At 39.0% G+C, this 22,804-nt stretch overlaps 3 protein-coding genes across 3 annotated transcripts; all 3 read left to right on the forward strand.

The window, feature by feature from the left end:
- Positions 1 to 13,011: 13,011 nt before the first annotated feature.
- On the forward strand, positions 13,012 to 15,188 carry LOC139818263 (uncharacterized). Its single transcript, XM_071786881.1, has 4 exons — positions 13,012 to 13,167; positions 13,246 to 13,686; positions 13,745 to 14,285; positions 14,449 to 15,188. The coding sequence occupies exons 1-4, from the start codon at positions 13,012 to 13,014 to the stop codon at positions 15,186 to 15,188; spliced, it is 1,878 nt and encodes a 625-aa protein (XP_071642982.1).
- Positions 15,189 to 15,281: 93 nt separating this feature from the next.
- Positions 15,282 to 17,159, forward strand: LOC139818264 (uncharacterized). Its single transcript, XM_071786882.1, has one exon. The coding sequence runs from the start codon at positions 15,282 to 15,284 to the stop codon at positions 17,157 to 17,159; it is 1,878 nt and encodes a 625-aa protein (XP_071642983.1).
- A 160-nt stretch (positions 17,160 to 17,319) lies between these two features.
- Positions 17,320 to 18,288, forward strand: LOC139818265 (uncharacterized). The gene has a single exon (XM_071786884.1). The coding sequence runs from the start codon at positions 17,320 to 17,322 to the stop codon at positions 18,286 to 18,288; it is 969 nt and encodes a 322-aa protein (XP_071642985.1).
- The last annotated feature ends 4,516 nt before the right edge of the window (positions 18,289 to 22,804 follow it).

A 22,804-nucleotide genomic window follows, 5' to 3' on the forward strand; every position in this document is an offset into this window, starting at 1 on the left:
CTATATGTATCTCAGGTCTATATATTCCACTTCTTAGCAAGAACTATTCTTACAAATTATCTGCCAATCTTCGATTACTTTAATATGTGAGATAATTTTTCGTTTTTTTTTGTTTTTAAGACTAATAATAAACCAACAAACGCTAAAATTAAACCAACAATCATCAGCAAACGATTACGCATCGATTAGGCTTTTTTGAAATTAAAAATAAAATTTTTCCGGCTAACTTAATGCTAATTTTTTTTTTCAAATTAAAAAAAAAATTAAGAACCAACAAACGTTGTAATTAGGCCAACAATCACCAACAAACGACCAACAAACGATAAAAAAATATGAAAATTAATAAAGTCGAAGTTGACCGGCTAAGTTACCGGAGCTCCGTTTCGCGTACGCGCGTATGCGCGCGTTGTCGCACCTTACCTCGCGACGCGTAATAAAGAGTCACACGGTCGGTCTCGCTCCGCGCGTACTACCGTGTCTCTCGATCGATCGAGATAGGTTAACTGCAGATGATGAACTGACTGACAGGAGACATCGAATTCAAGGCTCAAGCTTGATTCATAAGAATCGACTTAAAAATTCCCTAGCGGCACTTTCTGCCAAGCGTAGAGAACCTTCTTTTCCGGCAGCGGTGGTAATACGATGTAAGGATACGAAATCTCTCCAGATAAACATGAAGCAATTGACTCAATATATATTATATAAGTATATACCTAATTTACCTAAATAGAAATCTTCCTCCTGACCGATAAGTCTATCGACCTAATTTCGAAATACGCGCGCGATATCGAAACTGGCGATACCTGCGCCGCCAGCGTCGAAAAAGTGAAAGTGACGTTTCTGATTATGACGTCATCATACAAGAACGTCGGCGTTAGAAGTATATACGTATCTTAAAAATAAATTTTCACATTTGGACTTTGCGTCGCAATATCTCCGCTCGTAGGGCACGTAGCGGAATATTATGAGAGAAACCCCCCCCTAATTGGACCCCAAGCTATCGATCAAGCCTACTTAGAACTTGATCCGTTCACTCGTTATCGAGATCTCAACATCGCGGGTACTCGCAACCCGTCGCGTCGCGTAAAAGAGTCACGGTCGGTCTCGCTCCGCGTGTACTTGGCGCGAGACACTACCGTGTCTCTTGATCTCAACATATCGGGTATTCGCAACCCGTCGCATCGCGTAAAAGAGTCACGGTCGGTCTCGCTCCGCGTGTACACTACCGTGTCTCTTGATTTTGCCGCTAGGGAATTTTTAAGTCGATTCTTATGAATCAAGCTTGAATTCGATGTCTAGGTGTCCCAGGTTGCCGATGACGAGGTTCACATAGTGCGCTTCATAGTTTTCGGTATTCAGGTGTATTAATACCTTGAATTCGATGTCCACGTGTTCCAGGTTGCTGATGTCGGGTTCCAGATAGTGCGCTCTATAGTTTTCGGTGTCCAGGTATAATAATACGTTGAATTCGATGTCTAGGTGTCCCACGTTTTCGATGACAAGGTCCACATAGTGCGCTTTGTAGTTTTCGGTGTCTACGTGTATTAATACCTCGAATTCGATATCTACGTGTCCTACATTCAGATTTAAAGTTATTAATACACGTAGACACCAAAAACTACAAAGCGCACTATGTGGACCTTGTCATCGGCAACCTGGGACACCTAGACATCGAATTCAACGTACGATTACACATGGACACCGAAAACTATGAAGCGCACTATCTGGATCCCGTCATCGGCAACCTGGGACACGTGGACATCGAATTCAAGGTATTAATACACGTAGACACCGAAAACTACGGAGCGCACTATGTGGACCTCGTCATCGGCAACCTGGGACACGTAGACATCGAATTCAACGTATTATTACACCTGGACACCGAAAACTATGAAGCGCACTATCTGGACCTCGTCATCGGCAACCTGGGATACCTAGACATCGAATTCAAGCTTGATTCATAAGAATCGACTTAAAAATTCCCTAGCGGCACTTTCTGCCAAGCGTAGAGAACCTTCTTTTCCGTTGACTTAATAAATATATATTATATCAAGCTTGATTCATAAGAATCGACTTAAAAATTCCCTAGCGGCACTTTCTGCCAAGCGTAGAGCGTAGAGAACCTTCTTTTCCGTTGACTCAATATATATTATATATTACCTAATTTACCTAAATAAAAATCTTCCTCCTGACCGATAAGTCTATCGACCTAATTTTGAAATACGCGCGCGATATCGAAACTGGCGATACCTGCGCCGCCAGCGTCGAAAAAGTGAAAGTGACGTTTCTGATTATGACGTCATCATACAAGAACGTCGGCGTTAGGAGGAGGAGTATCTTAACCCTTCGCCCGTAAACTATAATTTGACTGGCATCGTCCGTAATCTGGGTCGTAAATGTCCTGTCGTTATTTTGACCTAGTAAATAGTGTTCAAAAAATCTGAAAAAATTCTGTAATACTTGTATACTATCCTATTTTATAATCCCAAAGTTTATTTAGCGATTTGTTATAAAATAAATTGTTTATAAATAATTCTTTATGCAAAAATTGATAAAAATCCACTTTTATTAAAAAAAAATCATATCTCATTAAATTTTAAATCAAAATGAAAAATTCCAACGAGGTTTTATAGTTAAATATGTGTACTTTCAAGAAAAAAATTCTGTATATGGGTCATTTTTAAAAAGTATAATTATTCTGAGGATTGAAAATGGCGTTTTTCGAGTTAAAGAAAAATAAGATTTTTAGCGTAATTTTTACATTATTTTATTAAAAAATCATATAAAATCGTCTTTCTCGTAAATAATATCTGATATTTGTCGCTTGATCATCCATTGTACTCTGAAAGTACATGTAATTTCTTTTTACACGTGTTTTCATCCACTCACATTTTGAGGTTATATATATATAATATACACAATCATAAAAAAATATCACTTATATAAGTTAAAAATAACTGTAGTAATATGAAAATGACGTTAAATTAATTTTACTTCCTTGCACGAAAGTCTGGCACTGTCCGTAATCAGGGTCAATATTGGCACTGGACGCACTTTGACTCGCTGCTGGTCAAGCACACACTGGCGAATTCCAACGAAACTTTGGGCATGAGTTCTCCCCACTACCTACTTTTTTTACGAGGAAAAGCAAGCCTCCCCCCCCTTTTCATTTCGGCGGTATTCTATTTTGAATTTCGGCTTGTGCCATTTACGACCCAGATTACGGGCGAAGGGTTAAAAATAAATTTTCCCATTTGGACTTTGCGTCGCAATATCTCCGCTCGTAGGGCACGTAGCGAAATATTATGAGAGAAACCCCCCCCTAATTGGACCCCAAGCTATCGATCAAGCCTACTTAGAACTTGATCCGTTCACTCGTTATCGAGATCTCAACATCTCGGGTACTCGCAACCCGTCGCGTCGCGTAAAAGAGTCACGGTCGGTCTCGCTCCGCGTGTACTTGGCGCGAGACACTACCGTGTCTCTTGATGACCACATGAATCGTATTGAATCCGCATCAATCGTGAAATTTGAATACAACACCGGAATCGGATTTAATGCGATATTTCCGGATTCATCTAAATTCTACTCAATCGATTTCAATCGTATCTGCGCTTAATCCATTTAAATTGGGTAGTGAAAGTAGCTATGTGACTCGGATTAAATCCGCTTTAATCATTAAAATTGTATATAACACATAATTTTTACGTAATAGAGTTCTTACTATATACAGGATTTCCTTTTGGTAAAGTCATGAATTCTATATTTGCAAAACTGTAAAATGTTTTTATTTAACCCTTCGAGAACACACAGGGTTAATTTGACCCTTTTTTTGCCAGAAAAATTTTTAGCCAAAAATTAAACAAAAAAATTAAATTTTTTTCGTAAAAAACATTTTTTTTTTTTTTTACAATTTGACCCTACACACACTTGATCGTCCACTATTTTAAATTGACAAGTGCGATCAGCTTGAAAAAATTCCCAGATGTACTTGGAATATTGTTAAATTAATTGATATAAATAAAAAATGCCGTTAAAATTATTTACATAATTTAAAAAATTAAAAAAAAAATTTTTTTTTTAATTTTTTTGAATTTTTTAAAATATGTAAATAATTCCAATGGCACTTTTTATTTATATCAATTGATTTAACAATGTTCCAAGTACATCTGGGAATTTTTTAAAGCTAATCGCACTCGTCAATTTAAAATGGTAGACGATCAAAGTGTGTGTATATAGGGTCAGATTGACCCAGTGTTCTCCATGAATGAAAAAAAAGGTGTGTTTTCGAAGGGTTAAATAAATACTGCACATTGTAATAAATTTGTAGTAAAAAGAAAGGAATTATAATAAAGTAGTGAATAATCCTGTTATATATCCGAAATTCACGGATTCTATCAGTTTGAATCGGTCAGTCAATCCGTTTAAATCATTATAATTTCGTGATTTCGGGGTTCACGAAATCATAACAATTTAGACTGATTCAAACCGATAGAAAACGAGTGAAATTACATCTTTGAGTACGAATCCGTTTCAATCGTTTCCAATCGGTATAATCGTTATGAAATCATACACGCAGAAAATTTTTCTCGAAAAATGTAGAATACTCATAATAAAATTTACTAGATTTGCATCGCACCGGTAGGATATACGCGTATTCAACCGGAAATTAATATATGACAATAGAAAAGTAATAGTTTAATCAGATACATCTTGTGACCTAAAGGTAAATAAGTTTGCCATACTAATAGTCCGGGAGCCATACTAATAGCGACACAAAAGTGTCAGCAATTTGATTAGTCTTGGAACAAAGTAATTTCTCTTGTTTTAATAGTGTTGTTGATGAAATGCAGAGTCTGGCTGCGCTGTCTCGCTGGAATGGGCGTTGCGGCGCCTTTGATCTTGTCGAAAAAACACTTATGTTGGAAGAATTTGATTAGTGCTGAGCTTTTATATATTTATTGTTTTTTGTATAAAGAAATGTTTTAGAAGAGTCTGGCATGCAACTGACACTGGAAAATGAGTCATTTGTTAGAGCTGTAACTTGTCAAGATGGTAGTTTAAATATATAAAATTATAAAAAAATAAGTCTGGCTACTTGTACTGGCTGGAAAATTGGTATCTGGATAATCTGTAATCAAACTTTCAATTTCTGATGAACTTTTATTTTCATCATCGGTGAGCTCGGTATTGTCGGTATCCTGAAAATGATTTCAAAGTTGAATTTATTATTAAAATTACACGATTTTAATAAGCTGCGATAAAAATAAAACTTTTACGAACTAAACTAATTAACTCGTTTTATTTGCAAAAAAATAATTATTATCTTAAAATCATATTTCTAAAGTCATGATTAAAGATTTATTAACAGTATTTAAACCAAAATTCTTTATATTTTTATAAACTAAAATATTATAATATTATACAATAAATAAATAATTAGTTATTATAATAATAAGTATCTTTATTAATTTCAAATTATTTGTTGCATCATTATTATAACTTTATTACTAGTTTATTTATTCAAAATTAATTTTGCATTCATTTAAAATAAAATTAATTTATGAAATATACCTTCATTTTCTTCCTCATTCGATTTAAGTAATATATATCGCTCACGAACGGGGGCAGTTGCACTCCTTCGAACCAAGTAAACTCGTACTTTTCGTCAACTTCTTTTCAGCCATTCTCAATCGGAGACTTTGTCATATGCTGCAAATAAACGTTTCTCCAAATGGTTGCGATGCATGACGCTCTCAAAAGTTGTTGCTTTAATTCGGATTGACATGGAGGTATAGATGACGCATCAAGTACAACTTTTGAGAGCGTCACACATCGCAACCATTTGGAGAAATGCTTATTTGCAGCATATGACAAATTTGTCTCCGATTGAGAATGGCTGGAAAGAAGTTGACGAAAAGTACAAGTTTATTTGGTTCGAAGGAGTGCAACTGCCCGTTCGTGAGCGATATAGTATATTACTTGAATCGAATGAGGAAGCAAATGAAGGTATATTTCATAAATTAATTTTATTTTAAATGAATGCAAAATAATTTTGAATAAATAAACTAGTAATAAAGTTATAATAATGATGCAACAAATGATTTGAAATTAATAAAGATACTTATTATTATAATAACTAATTATTTATTTATTGTATAATATTATAATATTTTAGTTTATAAAAATATAAAGAATTTTGGTTTAAATACTGTTAATAATTCTTTAATCATGACTTTAGAAATATGATTTTAATTAAATAATAATTATTTTTTTGCAAATAAAACGAGTTAATTAGTTTAGTTTGTAAAAGTTTTGTTTTTATCGCAGCTTATTAAAATCGTGTAATTTTAATAATAAATTCAACTTTGAATCATTTTCAGATCATGAACGTACTCAATCAAAGGAAATCGAAGAAGAATCCGATGACGATACCGACAATACCGAGCTCACCGATGATGAAAATGAAAGTTCATCAGAAATTGAAAGTTTGATTACAGATTATCCAGATTAATAAATTAATAATTTTAATAAATAAAGTTAATTGATTTTTATAAGCGTATACTTTCATAATGTTGACTACTTTAAAATATAGTTTTATTTTTAAATTACTTTATTTCTGATTATTACATAATTAATTACACATTATTCCACTATTAATAAGCACGAAATCGTTTACGTTTCTCCTTTTGGACAAGTAAAATCTTTTTCAATGAGTAATGCGTTAATAATATTACAAATACGGCGGGCAACGAGCTACCGGTGCGCTCGTGCAGACGACTTTAAAGGGGGTGCCAGACCAATTTTCCAGCCAGTACAAGTAGCCAGACTTATTTTTTAATAATTTTATATATTTAAACTACCATCTTGACAAGTTACAGCTCTAATCAAATAATTCTACAAATCGACTTTTATAACGACTTTGGGAGGATGTCAGACTCATTTTCCAGTGTCAGTTGCATGCCAGACTCTTTCTAAAACATTTCTTTATACAAAAAACAATAAATATATAAAAGCTCAGCACTAATCAAATTCTTCCAACATAAGTGTTTTTTCGACAAGATCAAAGGCGCCGCAACGCCCATTCCAGCGAGACAGCGCAGCCAGACTCTGTATTTCATCAACAACACTATTAGAACAAGAGAAATTACTTTGTTCCAAGACTAATCAAATCGCTGACACTTTTGTGTCGCTACCTCTCGGACTATAACAAGAAAATATGAGAAAAGTAAAAAAAGTCCTATACTAATATGTATATAGACGACGGAAGGCGCGCGGCGCGAGCGGCAACGCGGGCTCGCGCGGCGAAAGGGTTCGGTTCGCGCCCGCTACGCGGCGCATCGCCGGTATATTCTCGCGTGATTCAGATTCAACATCGACCCCTATATCTAGGGCAACTCGGCAGGGTTTCTACAGCGTTCTCAAGTTCGCTCGTGGCGGACAGCTGACCGCCACAGCCTATAACAGCAAACAGCAACTTATGTTTTTGCCATGACTGCAACAGACGTCTCGTTTTTTGTCCATCAGCCATATTTTTATTCTTTGCTCTCTAAATTTCCTATACTTTCTTGAAATCTTTTGCATATTATGACTATATTCTAGCCGTGCAAGATTAGTATGGTATTTACTTTGTTCGTGTATACTTGTATTTTCGAGAAAAATTTTCTGCGTGTAACGATTCAAACCGATAGAAACTGATTGAAATTACATCTTTGAATACCAATCCGTTTCAATCGTTTTCAATCAGTGTAATCGTTATAAAATCATAACAATTCAAATCGATAGAATCCGATTGAAATTACATCTTTGAATACCAATCCGTTTCAATCGTTTTCAATCAGTGTAATCGTTATAAAATCATAACAATTCAAATCGATAGAATCCGATTGAAATTACATCCTTGAATACCAATCCGTTTCAATCGTTTTCAGTCGGTGTAATCGTTATAAATCCGTGATTTCCGGATCAAGAATCCAGATTCATGCGGATTCAAAATTTTTAATCGGATTCAATCGGTCATTTTTAGCAGGGAGGGGTCTACGAAACGCTAGCTACGCTAGTACGCTACTGCTGTTCATGGAGCTCGCATTCGCTAGCGCTATCATGGCTCCATGAACGGAGTTAATTAGCGTTAGCGTTGGTAGCGCGGTAGCGAGCTCCCCGAACGCACCCACCTCTGTGAAGTTGGCCGGACAACTTCAACGTATCGAACTTTAATTAATTGGAATCGATTGCAGATCGTTTGGTGGTCTTTGGTAGTCTAGTCCGATCGTTTGGTGGTTAGCCGTTTTCCTGTAAAATAAAAATGAAATTTCCGGTGTGAAGTTAGCCGGACAATTTTTTTTCAACCAATTTAACTTTTTTGTAGTTTATTCGACGCGGAATCGTTTGGTAGTCACAAATATCACCAGTAAAACGTTTGGTGGTCAACCGTTTTCCCAGAAAATAGAAAAAACCGTATGCGCATAATGCCGGACATATCACCTCTGTGCCACTAGTCGGAAAAATTGTATTTATCACCCAAATTGACTTTGATAGGGCTCAATCCGCTCAATCGACGCGGAATCGTTGGTGGTCACGAATATCATCATTAAAACGTTTAATAGTCAATCGTTTTCCTAAGAAATAGATATAACCGTACTCTTACGCCATTGGTCGCATGACCCCTGGCGGAAAAAATTTCTATGAATAACTACAAAATTTAACTAGAAATAGAAATTTGTACATTTTTGTTGAAATATTTAATTTTTTGTAGAAATGGTTATATTTTTGTAGAAATATCTACGAAATAGTACCACAAATTACAATGTTCTCAAATCAAGAAATTATTGCAAGTAGTATTTTATGAAAAACTACAATTTATAAAAAATAGTACAAAAATCTACAAATTTTAAAAATTTAAGAAAAAACAAAATCTTAAAAAATTAAAACCTGCTTACTTGTAGAATACTACAAAAATTTACAAAAGTGTTCCAATTCTAGCATTTTTATGTAGGATTTTGTAGTACTTCTTAAATTCATATAAAATTTAGTAGATTCTAGCAATTATATTTTATAGTTTTTTAAATTTTGTAGAAATATTTCCGCCAGGGACTCCGTGACGTTAGCTCGGTAATTTGATGGATAAACATTATTTATCAATCAAATTGACTTTCATACGGCTCAATCGACGCGGAATCGTTTGGTGGTCGCGAATATCATCAGTAAAACGTTTGGTGGTCAACCGTTTTCCCAGAAAATAGAAAAAACCGTATGCGCATAAGGCCGGACATATCACCTCTGTGCCATTAGTCGGAAAAATTGTATTTATCACCCAAATTGACTTTGATAGGGCTCAATCGACGCGGAATCGTTTGGTGGTCACGAATATCATCATTAAAACGTTTGGTAGTCAATCGTTTTCCTAAGAAATAGATAAAACCGTACTCTCACGCCATTGGTCGCATGACTCCGTGACGTTAGCTTGGTAATTTGATGGATAAACATTATTTATCAATCAAATTGACTTTCATACGGCTCAATCGACGCGGAATCGTTTGGTGGTCACAAATATTATCAGTAAAACGTTTGGTGGTCAACCGTTTTCCCAAAAAATAGAAAAAACCGTATGCGCATAATGCCAGACATATCACCTCTGTGCCACTTGTCGAAAAAATTGTATTTATCACCCAAATTGACTTTGATAGGGCTCAATCGACGCGGAATCGTTTAGTGGTCACGAATATCATCAGTAAAACGTTTTAGGAAAACGTGGTCAACCGGTAAAACGTGGTAAAAAATTCAAAAAGAATTCAAAAAACATTTTTTTCTTTTTAAATTTTATAAAATATGTAAATAATTCCAACGGCACTTTTTATTTATATCAATTAATTTAACAATGTTCCAAGTACATCTGGGAATTTTTTCAAGCTGATCGCACTCGTTAATTTAAAATGGTGGACGATCAAAGTGTGTGTAGGGTCAGATTGACCCAGTGTGTTTTTTTGAAAAAAAAAATGTTTTTTACAAAAAAAATTAAATAAAAACATTTTACAGTTTTGCAAATATAGAATTCATGACTTTACCAAAAGGAAATCCTGTAGTAAGAACTCTATTACGTAAAAATTATGTGTTATATACAATTTTAATGATTAAAGCGGATTTAATCCGATTCACATAGCTACTTTCACTACCCAATTTAAATGGATTAAGCGCAGATACGATTGAAACCGATTGAGTAGAATTTAGATGAATCCGGAAATATCGCATTAAATCCAATTCCGGTGTTGTATTAAAATTTCACGATTGATGCGGATTCAATACGATTCATGTGGTCATTTTATTTACCCGATTAAAATGGATTAGGATTAATACGATTGAAACCGATTCAGTCGGATTCAGATGAATCCGGAAATATCGCATTAAATCCGATTTCGGTGTTGTATTAAAATTTTACGATTGATGCGGATTCAATACGATTCATGTGGTCACTTTATTCACCTGATTAAAATGGATTGGCATTAATACAATTGAAACCGATTCAGTCGGATTCAGATGATCCGGAAATATCGCATTAAATCCGATTTCGGTGTTGTATTAAAATTTTACGATTGATGCGGATTCAACACGATTCATGTGCTCACTTTATTCACCCGATTAAAATGGATGTGCATTAATACGATTGAAACTGATAACGACGGAATTAAAAACGATTCCGATTGATTTGTTATTAGAACCGATTCACTTTCAATCGGGCATCCGATTAACCGGATTGAAAACGCATTCATTCCGATTCAATTTCACCAAATTTAATACGGAACCAATCGGATTTAATCGGTCATTTTCAGCAGGGTTACAACGCCAAAGCGAACGACGTGAGTAACGCTCATAAGCGCTTACAGCGCGTGAGCGTCCAAACCAAACGCACCTTAAGAATATTTTAAGACCAAAAAGAGCCGTGCAACAAATTCTTTAATTTATTAAGGATGTATTGCACCTATTTTCAAAGCGCTACCAAGTAGATAAAAATTTGTGAGAATGTTCTTTTAGTCTTCCTGATGTGCTACAAAAAAAGTAGAAACGAATCCACTAAACGGTTGCTGAGATATAACGATTTTAATTTTCACTGATTTTACACGTATTTTTATGGGAAGAGACGATTTTGACGGATAAAACAGCTAAAAAAATGTTGAAGGAGCGCTACCAATATTTTGAATTTTTTTGTACATCTAGTATACGAATAGATGAAACTATCTGTCAAGTTTCAATTGTCTTCACTACACCGTTTTAAAGAAATAAATTAATAATTAATGATAATTAATAATTAATTAATAATTAATAATTAATTATTAATTTTATTAATAATTTGACGTTATAAAGTTGAAATCAGGGCATTTTTACTGCCAAAAGTTTAGGCTCATAAATTACAAAAATTGCAAATAATACTAGAAAAAACATTTGTAAAGTAAAAAATACCTTTGTAGGAGTAAAAATAAGACTCCTACTATCATTTGAGTATCTTACATTTAGATTTACTATGCGTTAGGCGTAGATATTCAAGTATTTCAAATTTCATGCACTTTTGTCTAAGATTGTACCAGTGATACATCCTTAAATAATTATTAAATAAAAATTTATTAAATAAACAATTAGCGTCAATTTTTAACCCATAAACATTGTAGTGTTTTTAATTACCTACATTAACAAAAAAAACATTTAAATCCGAGTAGTTTTAACCGGTTCCGAGATAACGCACTTTTTTGGTCTAATTTGCCTCTACTAAGTGAGCTGAATACTAAAATGGACGCCGAACGAAACGTCAAGAGACTATTAACAGTATCAGTCACTTCATTGATATTTTCAAACAAAAATGATGAAAGTCATAGCTCGCAATCGAGCGAGAGTGAATTTGAAGATGAAGACATTTCCTTAAGGGATATGCAAACATTGTATTGTATACTATAATATTGGGGAGTAAAGTACGTGGAAAAATGATTGCAACCGAAAAAATTACAGATTATGTTGATCGCGTAATTCCCAATTACTCCAATATTACATTTAAGGGGGTATCCCACTGTAGAGCACGAAAAAAATAGGCATATTTCGGGAATTTTTTTTGCGCAATAAAGAGATCAATCGAAATTCTGTAAAATGGGATTTATAATTCTAGTAATGAAGTACAAAAAATATTTTTTTCAACTTCGTTCATAACCAAATGAGCGGTTGCGCAGCATTTCTCCGTCGGTGCCTTTTTTTCCACGGCTGGAAACCTAACTCCCGCAATTTTTGACCTGGAACAAAAAACCAAAGTTTTTTCTATAGAGCAACAGCAAGAGACGTACGTAGGATTTTTTCGATATATTGATTTTTCGCGAAATAGTGCACTTTTAAAAAAAAAGTTTGATCAAACTGTGGTGCACATTCACTTCACGCCACGTGTCTCACCGGCTCACGGGCTAATCATCACGAGGAGGGCAATTAATATAATTGTCTCGCCCACTCACGGACATTAAATACTTTTTATTAAAAGACAGCTCATCATTTCTCAGGTCAGATGTACATTTTTTGACGAATTAAAGACGGCTCAGTCTGTGGTCTGAGTTACACATAAATTAAAGAGTAATTAGTGAACACCTTCCACGCGCGTCCTTCTCATCCCGCTTCCATCGCCGGGAAAATCAGCGATTTCGCGAACATTTGGTCCTTCGAGCCGGATGCGTGGAACTTATAGTGTAACTCAGACACAGATCATGTGAACAGGGCATGCCACGTGGACATTATCGCGCGCCTTCGCGAGTGGAGTACAGACATTCTCACGCGCACAAGTGTTACACAAACATGTTCACGCGCTCCCGCGAGTGTAAATAGATATTTTCACGTGCTCAATACATGACTCCAACGACTCTCGCTGCCGGCTGCGCGTAGTGTTGTTCTAACGCGGTTCTCGAACGTTCTCGTCTCGTGCAGTATTTCTTATACGTGTCTCGACATTTCTCAGGTCTCTCATCGTGCGCTGCTCAGTGACGGCTCATCATGACGGATCCCGCCAACACCGGGACGGGCGGCAAGACCCCGCTATTGCTCCAGCTGCCGGAAGACAAGCGCACGTCAGACCGCCAGGCCTCACCGGTGCGTTTGTCCGCAGAGCACACTTTGAAGGTGCAGACGCAGATGAACCGCATCGCGACGGTGCGGGCCATTAGCGAGACGTTGCCATCTACCGCGGATGACACAACGGTGGATGAAATCCTCTAGATCTCGATCCAGCTCGAGGAAGTGCACAAGGCGTTCCTTAAGGAACACGCCTATTTCGTGGTCTCGTGGCCGGCGGCGCTCATCGCTCATGAGTACTTCTCCAAAAACGCCTTTGCCGTGGAGGCGCAAGAGTGCATGATGGCTCGTCGCTCTCTGGCAAAGCTCAAGGGCGCATTAGCGGAGAAGATCGCTCCGAAGGCTGCGTCTGAAACGGCGCAGCCCCCACGGTCTCAACCGAGACTGCCGGACATAAACATCCCGTCGTTCAAGGGCGAGTACGAGGCATGGCCCACATATCGTGACCTGTTCAAGGCTGTCATTTATGACAGCCAACGGCTCACCGACGTGGAGAAACTCCACTATCTGCGGCTCTCATTAGAAGGGCCACCTGCTCAGCTCATTTCCGGATTGCCTCTCACCGCCGACTCGCTCAAACCATCCTGGGAAATGCTCGTCGATCGATACGAAAACAAGCGCCTGCCGCCTACTCATACAATCTTACTTTGACCAGCTCTTCGCCAGCTCAACACCGGTGCAGAAGAACGCCGCAGCACTGGACAAGCTGCTCAACACATTCAAGGAGGGAATCAAAGGCCTCCAATCCCTAGGCGTCTCACAGGATCTGGGTGACTGCATTCTGGTGTACCAGTTGTCTAGGCAGCTGGATCGCCAGACCAAGGAGCAGTGGGAGACGTCATTGGGCGCCGCGCGCGAGTACCCGCGATTCGAAAAACTCGAGCAATTTCTCACATCTCGAGCTCGAGCGCTCGAGAGAATCGAATCAACAGCCAGCTCTGGAGGCTCGGCATCATCAACAGCAAGGCGCACCGCGACGGCTCATCATGCGGCAGCTCAACCGGCCCGCACGACAACCGCTGACGGCTCAACGGTTTTCCCGTGTGACTGCTGCAACGGCACGCACTTCGTGGTGACGTGCCCAAAATTCAGAGACCTCTCACCGGGCGATCGACAAAAGCTAGTCATCTCACGGAGGCTCTGTTTCAATTGCCTCGGCCGCCACAATGTCCGCTCATGCAAGAGCTCACGGGGGTGTAAGAAATGCACCAACCGACACCACACCATACTGCATGAGGCTCATCAGGCGGACTCATCAGCTTAGCCTTACCACCAGCTCAGCCTTGTCATCTCAATAGGAAGATGGTGCAATTGTCAACCACTCACTTTCGGTCCGCTCATCTCACTCAACATTGTTAGCTACGGCCCTGGCTCAGATCAGCTCACCTGTTAATACTCAGCGCGTACGGCTTCTCATCGATACAGGTTCAGAACTTACTTTCGTCTCTGAATCACTCATTCGTCAGCTCAACATTTCTCGTCATCATTCTGTCATTCTCATTACGGGAATTGGTGGCGGAAGGTCCACGCAAACTCGAGGAGTTGCATTTCTCAAGCTCCGCTCACTTCGCTCAAGATCAGACGTCGTTATTCAAGCTCACATTCTGCAGACGTTAACGAACATCCTGCCATCATTCAACGCTGCACCCCAGGAATGGCCGCATCTCACCAAGTTAACCTTGGCTGATCCTGATTTTCTAACACCACGGCCAGTGGATATCATCATTGGAGCTGACTCATATGGGCAGATCATCAAGCCCAACAACATCAAACGAGATACATTGATGCCAATTGCGCAGCTCTCAATTTTCGGATGGCTCGTTCTCAGACCTATCGACACATCATCATCGGCATCTGCTGCAGTGCATCATGCATTGATTCAGGAGAGAGAAGATGCTCTCGACGAGTTGTTGTCGAGATTTTGGACACAAGAAGAAGTGCCTGCGAGCAACAATCATCATCTTACTCCTGACGAGCAAAGATGTGAAGAATACTTCAAGACCACTGTTTCGCGGGATTCAACAGGTCGATACACGGTTCGAATTCCATTAAGATCATCACCTGATACTCTTGGCGATTCGTATCTCACTGCGCATTGATGTTTGCAAAGTTTACTAAGAAGACTCTCCCGAGATGACAACTATCGACGTCTGTATCATCAATTTATGACAGAATATCGAGATCTCAATCACATGAAGAAGGCTTCTTCCGCTTCCAGTCAGCACACACAATATTACTTGCCACATCATGGAGTGCTCAAACCAGACAGTGCAACCACTAAATTACGTGTGGTATTTAATGGCTCGAGTGCATCCACATCCGGCCGCTCACTTAATGATCTCATGCACACAGGAGCCAAACTGCACTTAGACATCACAGATGTTTTGCTCTGGATTCGACAATTTCGGCAGTTAGTTGCCACGGACATCACCAAGATGTACAGGCAAATCAACGTACATGAAGATGACTGGAACTTGCAACGGATTCTATGGATCGACGATCAGCTTAATGAAGTGCCATATCATCTAACAACGGTCACGTATGGTACCAAGGCTGCCCCGTTCTTAGCTATACAAACACTGCTGCAACTGGTGGAGGATGAAGGTCACAATTTTCCCCTCGCAGTGCCGCCAATCATTCAAGGTCGATACGTTGACGACATTTTTGGAGGCGCCGACACCGTTCAGCAGGTAATAGAAATTTCATTGCAGCTACAGAACTTGTGCATGGCGGGCGGCTTTCCATTAGCCAAGTGGCACGCAACTCATCAAGATGTGCTCACTGCGGTTCAAGCAGAAAAAGACCAGGGCTCACAAATTACCTTTGACGAGTGCGTAACCAAAATACTCGGATTACGATGGCTTCCTCAAGAAGATTCATTCGCATTTTCAACAAGGATCTCGTCGCACACCGATCATCTCACCAAACGCCTCGTTTTGTCTGAAGTGGCTCAGATATTCGATCCACTAGGCTTTGCATCACCAGTCGTGATCAAGGCGAAGATGCTCTTGCAGGAGCTTTGGCTTCATAAGCTCCAATGGGATGAACCACTGCCATCCCAACTCTCATCACGGTGGCTCATCATCAGAAAAAGACTCACCAGCTTGCGCAAGATCTCAATACCTCGGTGGTACAACACATTGAGCACCTCGTCAGTGGAATTTTACGGCTTTTCTGATGCTTCTCAACTGGCAATGGCTGCAGTCGTATATATCACCGTCCACGGCTTTAATGGCGCCACGATTTCATTGGTGTGCTCCAAAACTAAAGTAGCACCGCTCAAACGGCTCACCATCCCGAGACTTGAACTCACCGCAGCACTGCTGCTCTCAAGACTCATGCAATACGTTCAAGCCACCTTGAAGTTGAACGTTACAGCAACTCACCTGTGGACGGACTCTGTTGTGACACTCACGTGGATCAAATCTCATGCATCGCGCTGGAAGGATTTTGTGAGAAACCGAGTTTCTCAAATTCAAGAGCTCACTGCAAACGCACATTGGAAATACGTACCTGGTACATCTAACCCAGCCGACTGCGCATCACGAGGACTAACTACTGCTCAACTCCAAAGCCACTCATTATGGTGGACTGGACCACCGTGGATACTCACCCCTGAAGCATGGCCATCACAATCCGCGCTTTCGGACGAGCTGAGCGCGCATGAGGCTCGTCCTGGCATTGCGCTACATGCGGCCGCATCTCAGTTGGACTATCACTGGAACCTCATATATAGGTACTCAACCCTCAATAAATTACTGAGAATAACAGCTCTCTGTTTCAGGTTCACCTCTCTGCTGAAAAAGCACCGAGCCAAATCATCGGACTCGCACTCTGCGTTGGAGAAGGCCAGACTTTTCTGGATCAAGGCTACTCAAGCGGCATACTTAACGTACGAGATCAAGATGCTCACGGCCAACTCGAGACTACCAACTACTCACGCATTCAGTCAAGGGACACATAGACGCTCAAGGGATTGTCTGAGTTGGCGGCCGCCTCAACCAATCAACATTAGCTCAAGACAACACATCAGGCGATTTTACCTCGCCACTCACGGTTCTCAACCTTAATCATCGCTCACGCCCATCTGCGCACCCTGCATGGAGGAAGCTGACATTGGCTCATGTCAGGCAACAATACTGGATCATCGGCGGACGGGCTCCGGTGAAGTCTCATATCTTACGGTGTGTCGTGTGTGCTCGGCAGAGGGGGATCCGTGCTCATCAACTAATGGGCCAACTACCTCTCTCTCGGGTTACGCCGTCACGTCCGTTTGCTCATACAGGAGTCGACTATGCCGGACCGCTCACCATCAAAACATGGAAAGGACGAGATGCGAAAACATACAAAGGATGGATCTGTGTGTTCGTCTGCTTCTCCACCTCCGCAATTCACCTCGAAGTAGTCAGTGACTACTCATCAGAAGGATTCATAGCAGCCCTCCGAAGATTCTCAGCGAGAAGGGGAATTGCTCAGACCATGTATTCGGACTGCAGGACAACCTTCATTGGAGCAGACGCCGCGCTCAAGAAAATGTTCATCCAGGGTTGCCAGGAACATCAACGAATCGCTCAAAGTCTACAACTGGATTGCACCAGATGGGAGTTCAACCCACCAGGCGTTCCACACATAGGGGGCAAGTGGGAGGCGGTGGTGAAATCCGTGAAGTTTCATCTGAGACGAACTATTGGGGAAACTCTACTCACGACGGAAGAACTCACAACGTTGCTTACGCAAATCGAGGCCATTCTCAACTCGCGGCCTTTAGAACCGCTGAGTGACGACCCTGAAGACGTCTCAGCGCTCACACCAGGTCATTTCCTCATTGGAGGTCCACTCACTACCATACCCGAGCCATCTCTGAGTGACCTGGCCACCTCGCGACTATCTCGGTGGCAGCTCATCCAGCAGCGTGTTCAACATTTTTGGGCACAATGGTCGGCTCATTATCTACAACGCCAGCAGGCGAGATCCAAGTGGCATCATCCTAACAACAACATCACGGTGGGTTTTATCGTGCTGCTCACCGACGAACGCTCACCACTGTGCAAATGGCCACTCGCCAGAGTAACAGCTTTGCACCTCGGCAAGGATGGACTCACCAGGGTGGTTACCCTCAAGGGCCACCACGACACTCACCCGGCCAATTGCCAAGCTTGCCATATTACCCATTTCAACAGGATAAAGGATCAAGAGTAAGGAATCATCAACAAGGTTGCTGATGGCGGGCGGAATGTTCGAGATTCCGTTCACGTTGCGCCGTCCGATCAGATGGCAGCATCGATCGGATATCGACGGGCCGGATCGACGCGGCAACTTGCGCAAGCACGGGCGCGCTTATTGCCGTCTTCTTCCTTGCGACACACGGAGTCGTACAAATGGCCGCTCTGTGACCAGACGTGTCTCATGTGCTCTGTTCGATTCGAATAGTGACTCCGCATCGACGTGCCTAACACAGTGAATCAAGCTGCTGAGACAGACTCTTAACCAGTGAACAAGACCGCTCAGCCAGCTCTGGTACATCAACACGACGACTCAGGCTCACACGTGCGCGAGTGCCGACCGCCACATATGTCTCACCAGCTCACGGGCTAATCATCACGAGGAGGGCAATTAATATAATTGTCTCGCCCCCTCACGGACATTAAATACTTCTCATTAAAAGACAGCTCATCATTTCTCAGGTCAGATGTACATTTTTTGACGAATTAAAGACGGCTCAGACTGGGGTCTGAGTTACACATAAATTAAAGAGTAATTAGTGAACACCTTCCACGCGCGTCCTTCTCATCCCGCTTCCATCGCCGGGAAAATCAGCGATTTCGCGAACAAGTTTGTATTGTATTTTGTAATGAATTAACATTTAGGTTAATAAATAGACATTCGTTTATATTTAATCTTTGGTTTTATTTCTATTATAAAATCTTATAATCTTATTAAAGTATTCAAATTGTGTATTTTGTAAGCCTCTCCCCTCCCCCCCCACAAAGAAACAAATATTTCTTAAACATATTATTATTTTAACATAAAATTATATATTTTTGAACATTCTTTTAACATAAACAACTTATTTCTATTAACGACAAAACTTATTTTATAAAAAATGTTTTACAAATGTTGTACTAATTGTTAGAAAGAGAGTGTAATAAAGATTCTTTACTTGAATCTACGTCGCACGCACTATATATGGAATTATAACGCAAAAAAAGATATTTCGAAGTAATATATACAGTCTTAGTTAGTCTTTTTCTCGAAAACTAGGATAAGTAAACGGATAAAATATTAAATAATTTCACAATGAAAAAGTACTATTTGTCAGTGACTAGTATAACGATATGCAAGATAACAAAAGAAATAATGTGCTTAAATGTCGTTGCAACCGTTTCCTTGACTTTATTTATAGACGTCTGTGTCCCAAAAAATGGACGGAACAAATACTGAATACTTCCATGGCCTTGTCTAATAAGACCAGAGCATACGTCCCACAGTAGACGAATAAATAATGAATACCTCCATGGCCATACAAAGACCAGAGCAATAAGATCTCGAGATCTCCTGTAACCAAAGATCCTCTTAGTTCGATCGACTGTAAGCGAATAGCGATATCCGCTGTCTTTGGTCAGACGATTATGACCACCAGAAATGATCAATGGCTCAACAGGGAAATCATCAAGTTACCTTTCTGTTGAGATCCTCCTTATGCAGGAACTCGTCCGTCAAATACCAGGAAATGGCCTCAAATTGCCATATACTTAGTGTGAGGACACAGGGCGGTTGCCCTGCCTCGTGAACGTGAGATCGTTCTCTCCTGAAATAGCCGCCCTTTGTCGCCGAGTCCTTGCGTAATAATGGCGCGACTTGAGATAATAGCCGTGGATACCTTCCTTCAATCGTCTCTCTGAACGTTGTGTCGTACCGATGATACGAATTCTTATATCAAACAGATATCTTGTCTGTTACTTATTATACACTCGTCTCGATAACATCTCTCGCTTCGAGAGAATTCTACGGCAGAAGGCCCACGAAGTGACTCAGAAAGATGTTAACGCAACAACGGACTATTCTCTTCTTCTTCTTCTTCTTCTTCGTATGTTTAATGGCCTTCAGGCAATACTGCCCCGAAAACGGCCAGGGCGAACCAATAATCTTATGAGCCGTGAGGCGACCCACAAGCTCCCAGCCAGCGACCTCTACAGTAATGAAACTTACGATACATGAAAAAAATCTGCTTAATTTGCTCCTTCATAATATGCATGTTTCATAATTTGCTCCATTTTACTTTTTTTATAAATAAATGATAAAGTTAGTAACAATGTAAACGTTAATATAAGCGAAAATCATTAGAATTTGTAGATTCGCAAGGTACAGAAAAATTGCTCCCTTTTCGTTTGAATTTGCTCCACCTTTACAAATTAATTATCTACAGTATTTATTAAGAAAAACGTAAATAATTGCTTTATGCAGCTCGGAGGTTATCAAGAAATTGTGCGCATGCGCAGTACTTAGCGCCTGCGCAACAGAAATCGACCGCGCCATTTTTTAAATTATTTATTTTTCTTTAATTTGCTTTATACAGTTTGCGAGATATCAATCATTAGAATTTGTACATTCTCAAGGCACAGACAAATTGCTCCATTCTTGTTTCAATTTGCTCCACCTTTAAAAACTAATTATATCTACAGTATTTATTAAGAAAAAAATAAAAATTATCGTTTTATGCATTTTGCAGGATATCAATCATTGGAATTTGTACATTCTCAAGGCACAGACAATTTGCTCCATTCTTGTTTCAATTTGCTCCACCTTTAAAAACTAATTATCTACAGTATTTATTAAGAAAAACGTAAATAATTGCTTTATGCAGTTTTGAGGTTATCAAGCAATTGTGCGCATGCGCAAAAGTATTTAGCGACTGCGCAACAGAAATCGAGAGCGCCATTTTTAAAATTGTATTTTTCTTTAATTTGCTTTATGCATTTTGCGGGATATCAATCATTGGAATTTGTACATTCTCAGTGCACAGACAAATTGCTCCATTCTTGTTTCAATTTGCTCCACCTTTAAAAACTAATTATCTACAGTATTTATTAAGAAAAACGTAAATAATTGCTTTATGCAGTTTTGAGGTTATCAAGCAATTGTGCGCATGCGCAAAAGTATTTAGCGACTGCGCAACAGAAATCGAGAGCGCCATTTTTAAAATTGTATTTTTCTTTAATTTGCTTTATGCATTTTGCGGGATATCAATCATTGGAATTTGTACATTCTCAGTGCACAGACAAATTGCTCCATTCTTGTTTCAATTTGCTCCACCTTTAAAAACTAATTATCTACAGTATTTATTAAGAAAAAAATAAAAATTATCGTTTTATGCATTTTGCGGGATATCAATCATTGGAATTTGTACATTCTCAAGGCACAGACAATTTGCTCCATTCTTGTTTCAATTTGCTCCACCTTTAAAAACTAATTATCTACAGTATTTATTAAAAAAAAAAAATAAAAATTATCGTTTTATGCATTTTGCGGGATACCAATCATTAGAATTTGTACATTCTCAAGGCACAGACAAATTGCTCCGTTCTTGTTTCAATTTGCTCCACCTTTAAAAACTAATTATCTACAGTATTTATTAAGAAAAACGTAAATAATTGCTTTATGCAGTTTGGAGGTTATCAAGCAATTGTGCGCATGCGCAAAAGTATTTAGCGACTGCGTAACAGAAATCGAGAGCGCCATTTTTAAAATTGTCATTTTTCTTTAATTTGCTTTATGCATTTTGCGGGATATCAATCATTAGAATTTGTACATTCTCAGTGCACAGACAAATTGCTCCATTCTTGTTTCAATTTGCTCCACCTTTAAAAACTAATTATCTACAGTATTTATTAAGAAAAAAATAAAAATTATCGTTTTATGCATTTTGCGGGATATCAATCATTGGAATTTGTATGTACATTCTCATTGAGATAGGACTATTCATCTGGATCTACAAATTTAATCCAATCAGCCCAAAGCGCTTACTAAAAGCGCTGACTTCTGCTGAACGCAGCCAATACTTTTGCGCATGGGCACAATTTCTTGATATCCCGCAAAATACATAAAGCAATAATTTTTATTTATTTCTTAATAAATAAGATAATCAGTAGATAATTAGTTTTTAAAGGTGGAGCAAATTGAAACAAGAATGGAGCAATTCGTCTGTGCACTGAGAATGTACAAATTCTAATGATTGATATCCCGCAAAATGCATAAAGCAAATTAAAGAAAAATGACAATTTTAAAAATGGCGCTCTCGATTTCTGTTGCGCAGTCGCTAAATACTTTTGCGCACAATTGCTTGATAACCTCCAAACTGCATAAAGCAATTATTTACGTTTTCCTTAATAAATACTGTAGATAATTAGTTTTTAAAGGTGGAGCAAATTGAAACAAGAACGGAGCAATTTGTCTGTGCCTTGAGAATGTACAAATTCTAATGATTGGTATCCCGCAAAATGCATAAAACAATAATTTTTATTTTTTTTTTAATAAATACTGTAGATAATTAGTTTTTAAAGGTGGAGCAAATTGAAACAAGAATGGAGCAAATTGTCTGTGCCTTGAGAATGTACAAATTCCAATGATTGATATCCCGCAAAATGCATAAAACGATAATTTTTATTTTTTTCTTAATAAATACTGTAGATAATTAGTTTTTAAAGGTGGAGCAAAT

The sequence above is a fragment of the Temnothorax longispinosus genome, chromosome 8 (assembly GCF_030848805.1).
Source record: "Temnothorax longispinosus isolate EJ_2023e chromosome 8, Tlon_JGU_v1, whole genome shotgun sequence".
Taxonomy (NCBI): Eukaryota; Metazoa; Arthropoda; class Insecta; order Hymenoptera; family Formicidae; genus Temnothorax; species Temnothorax longispinosus.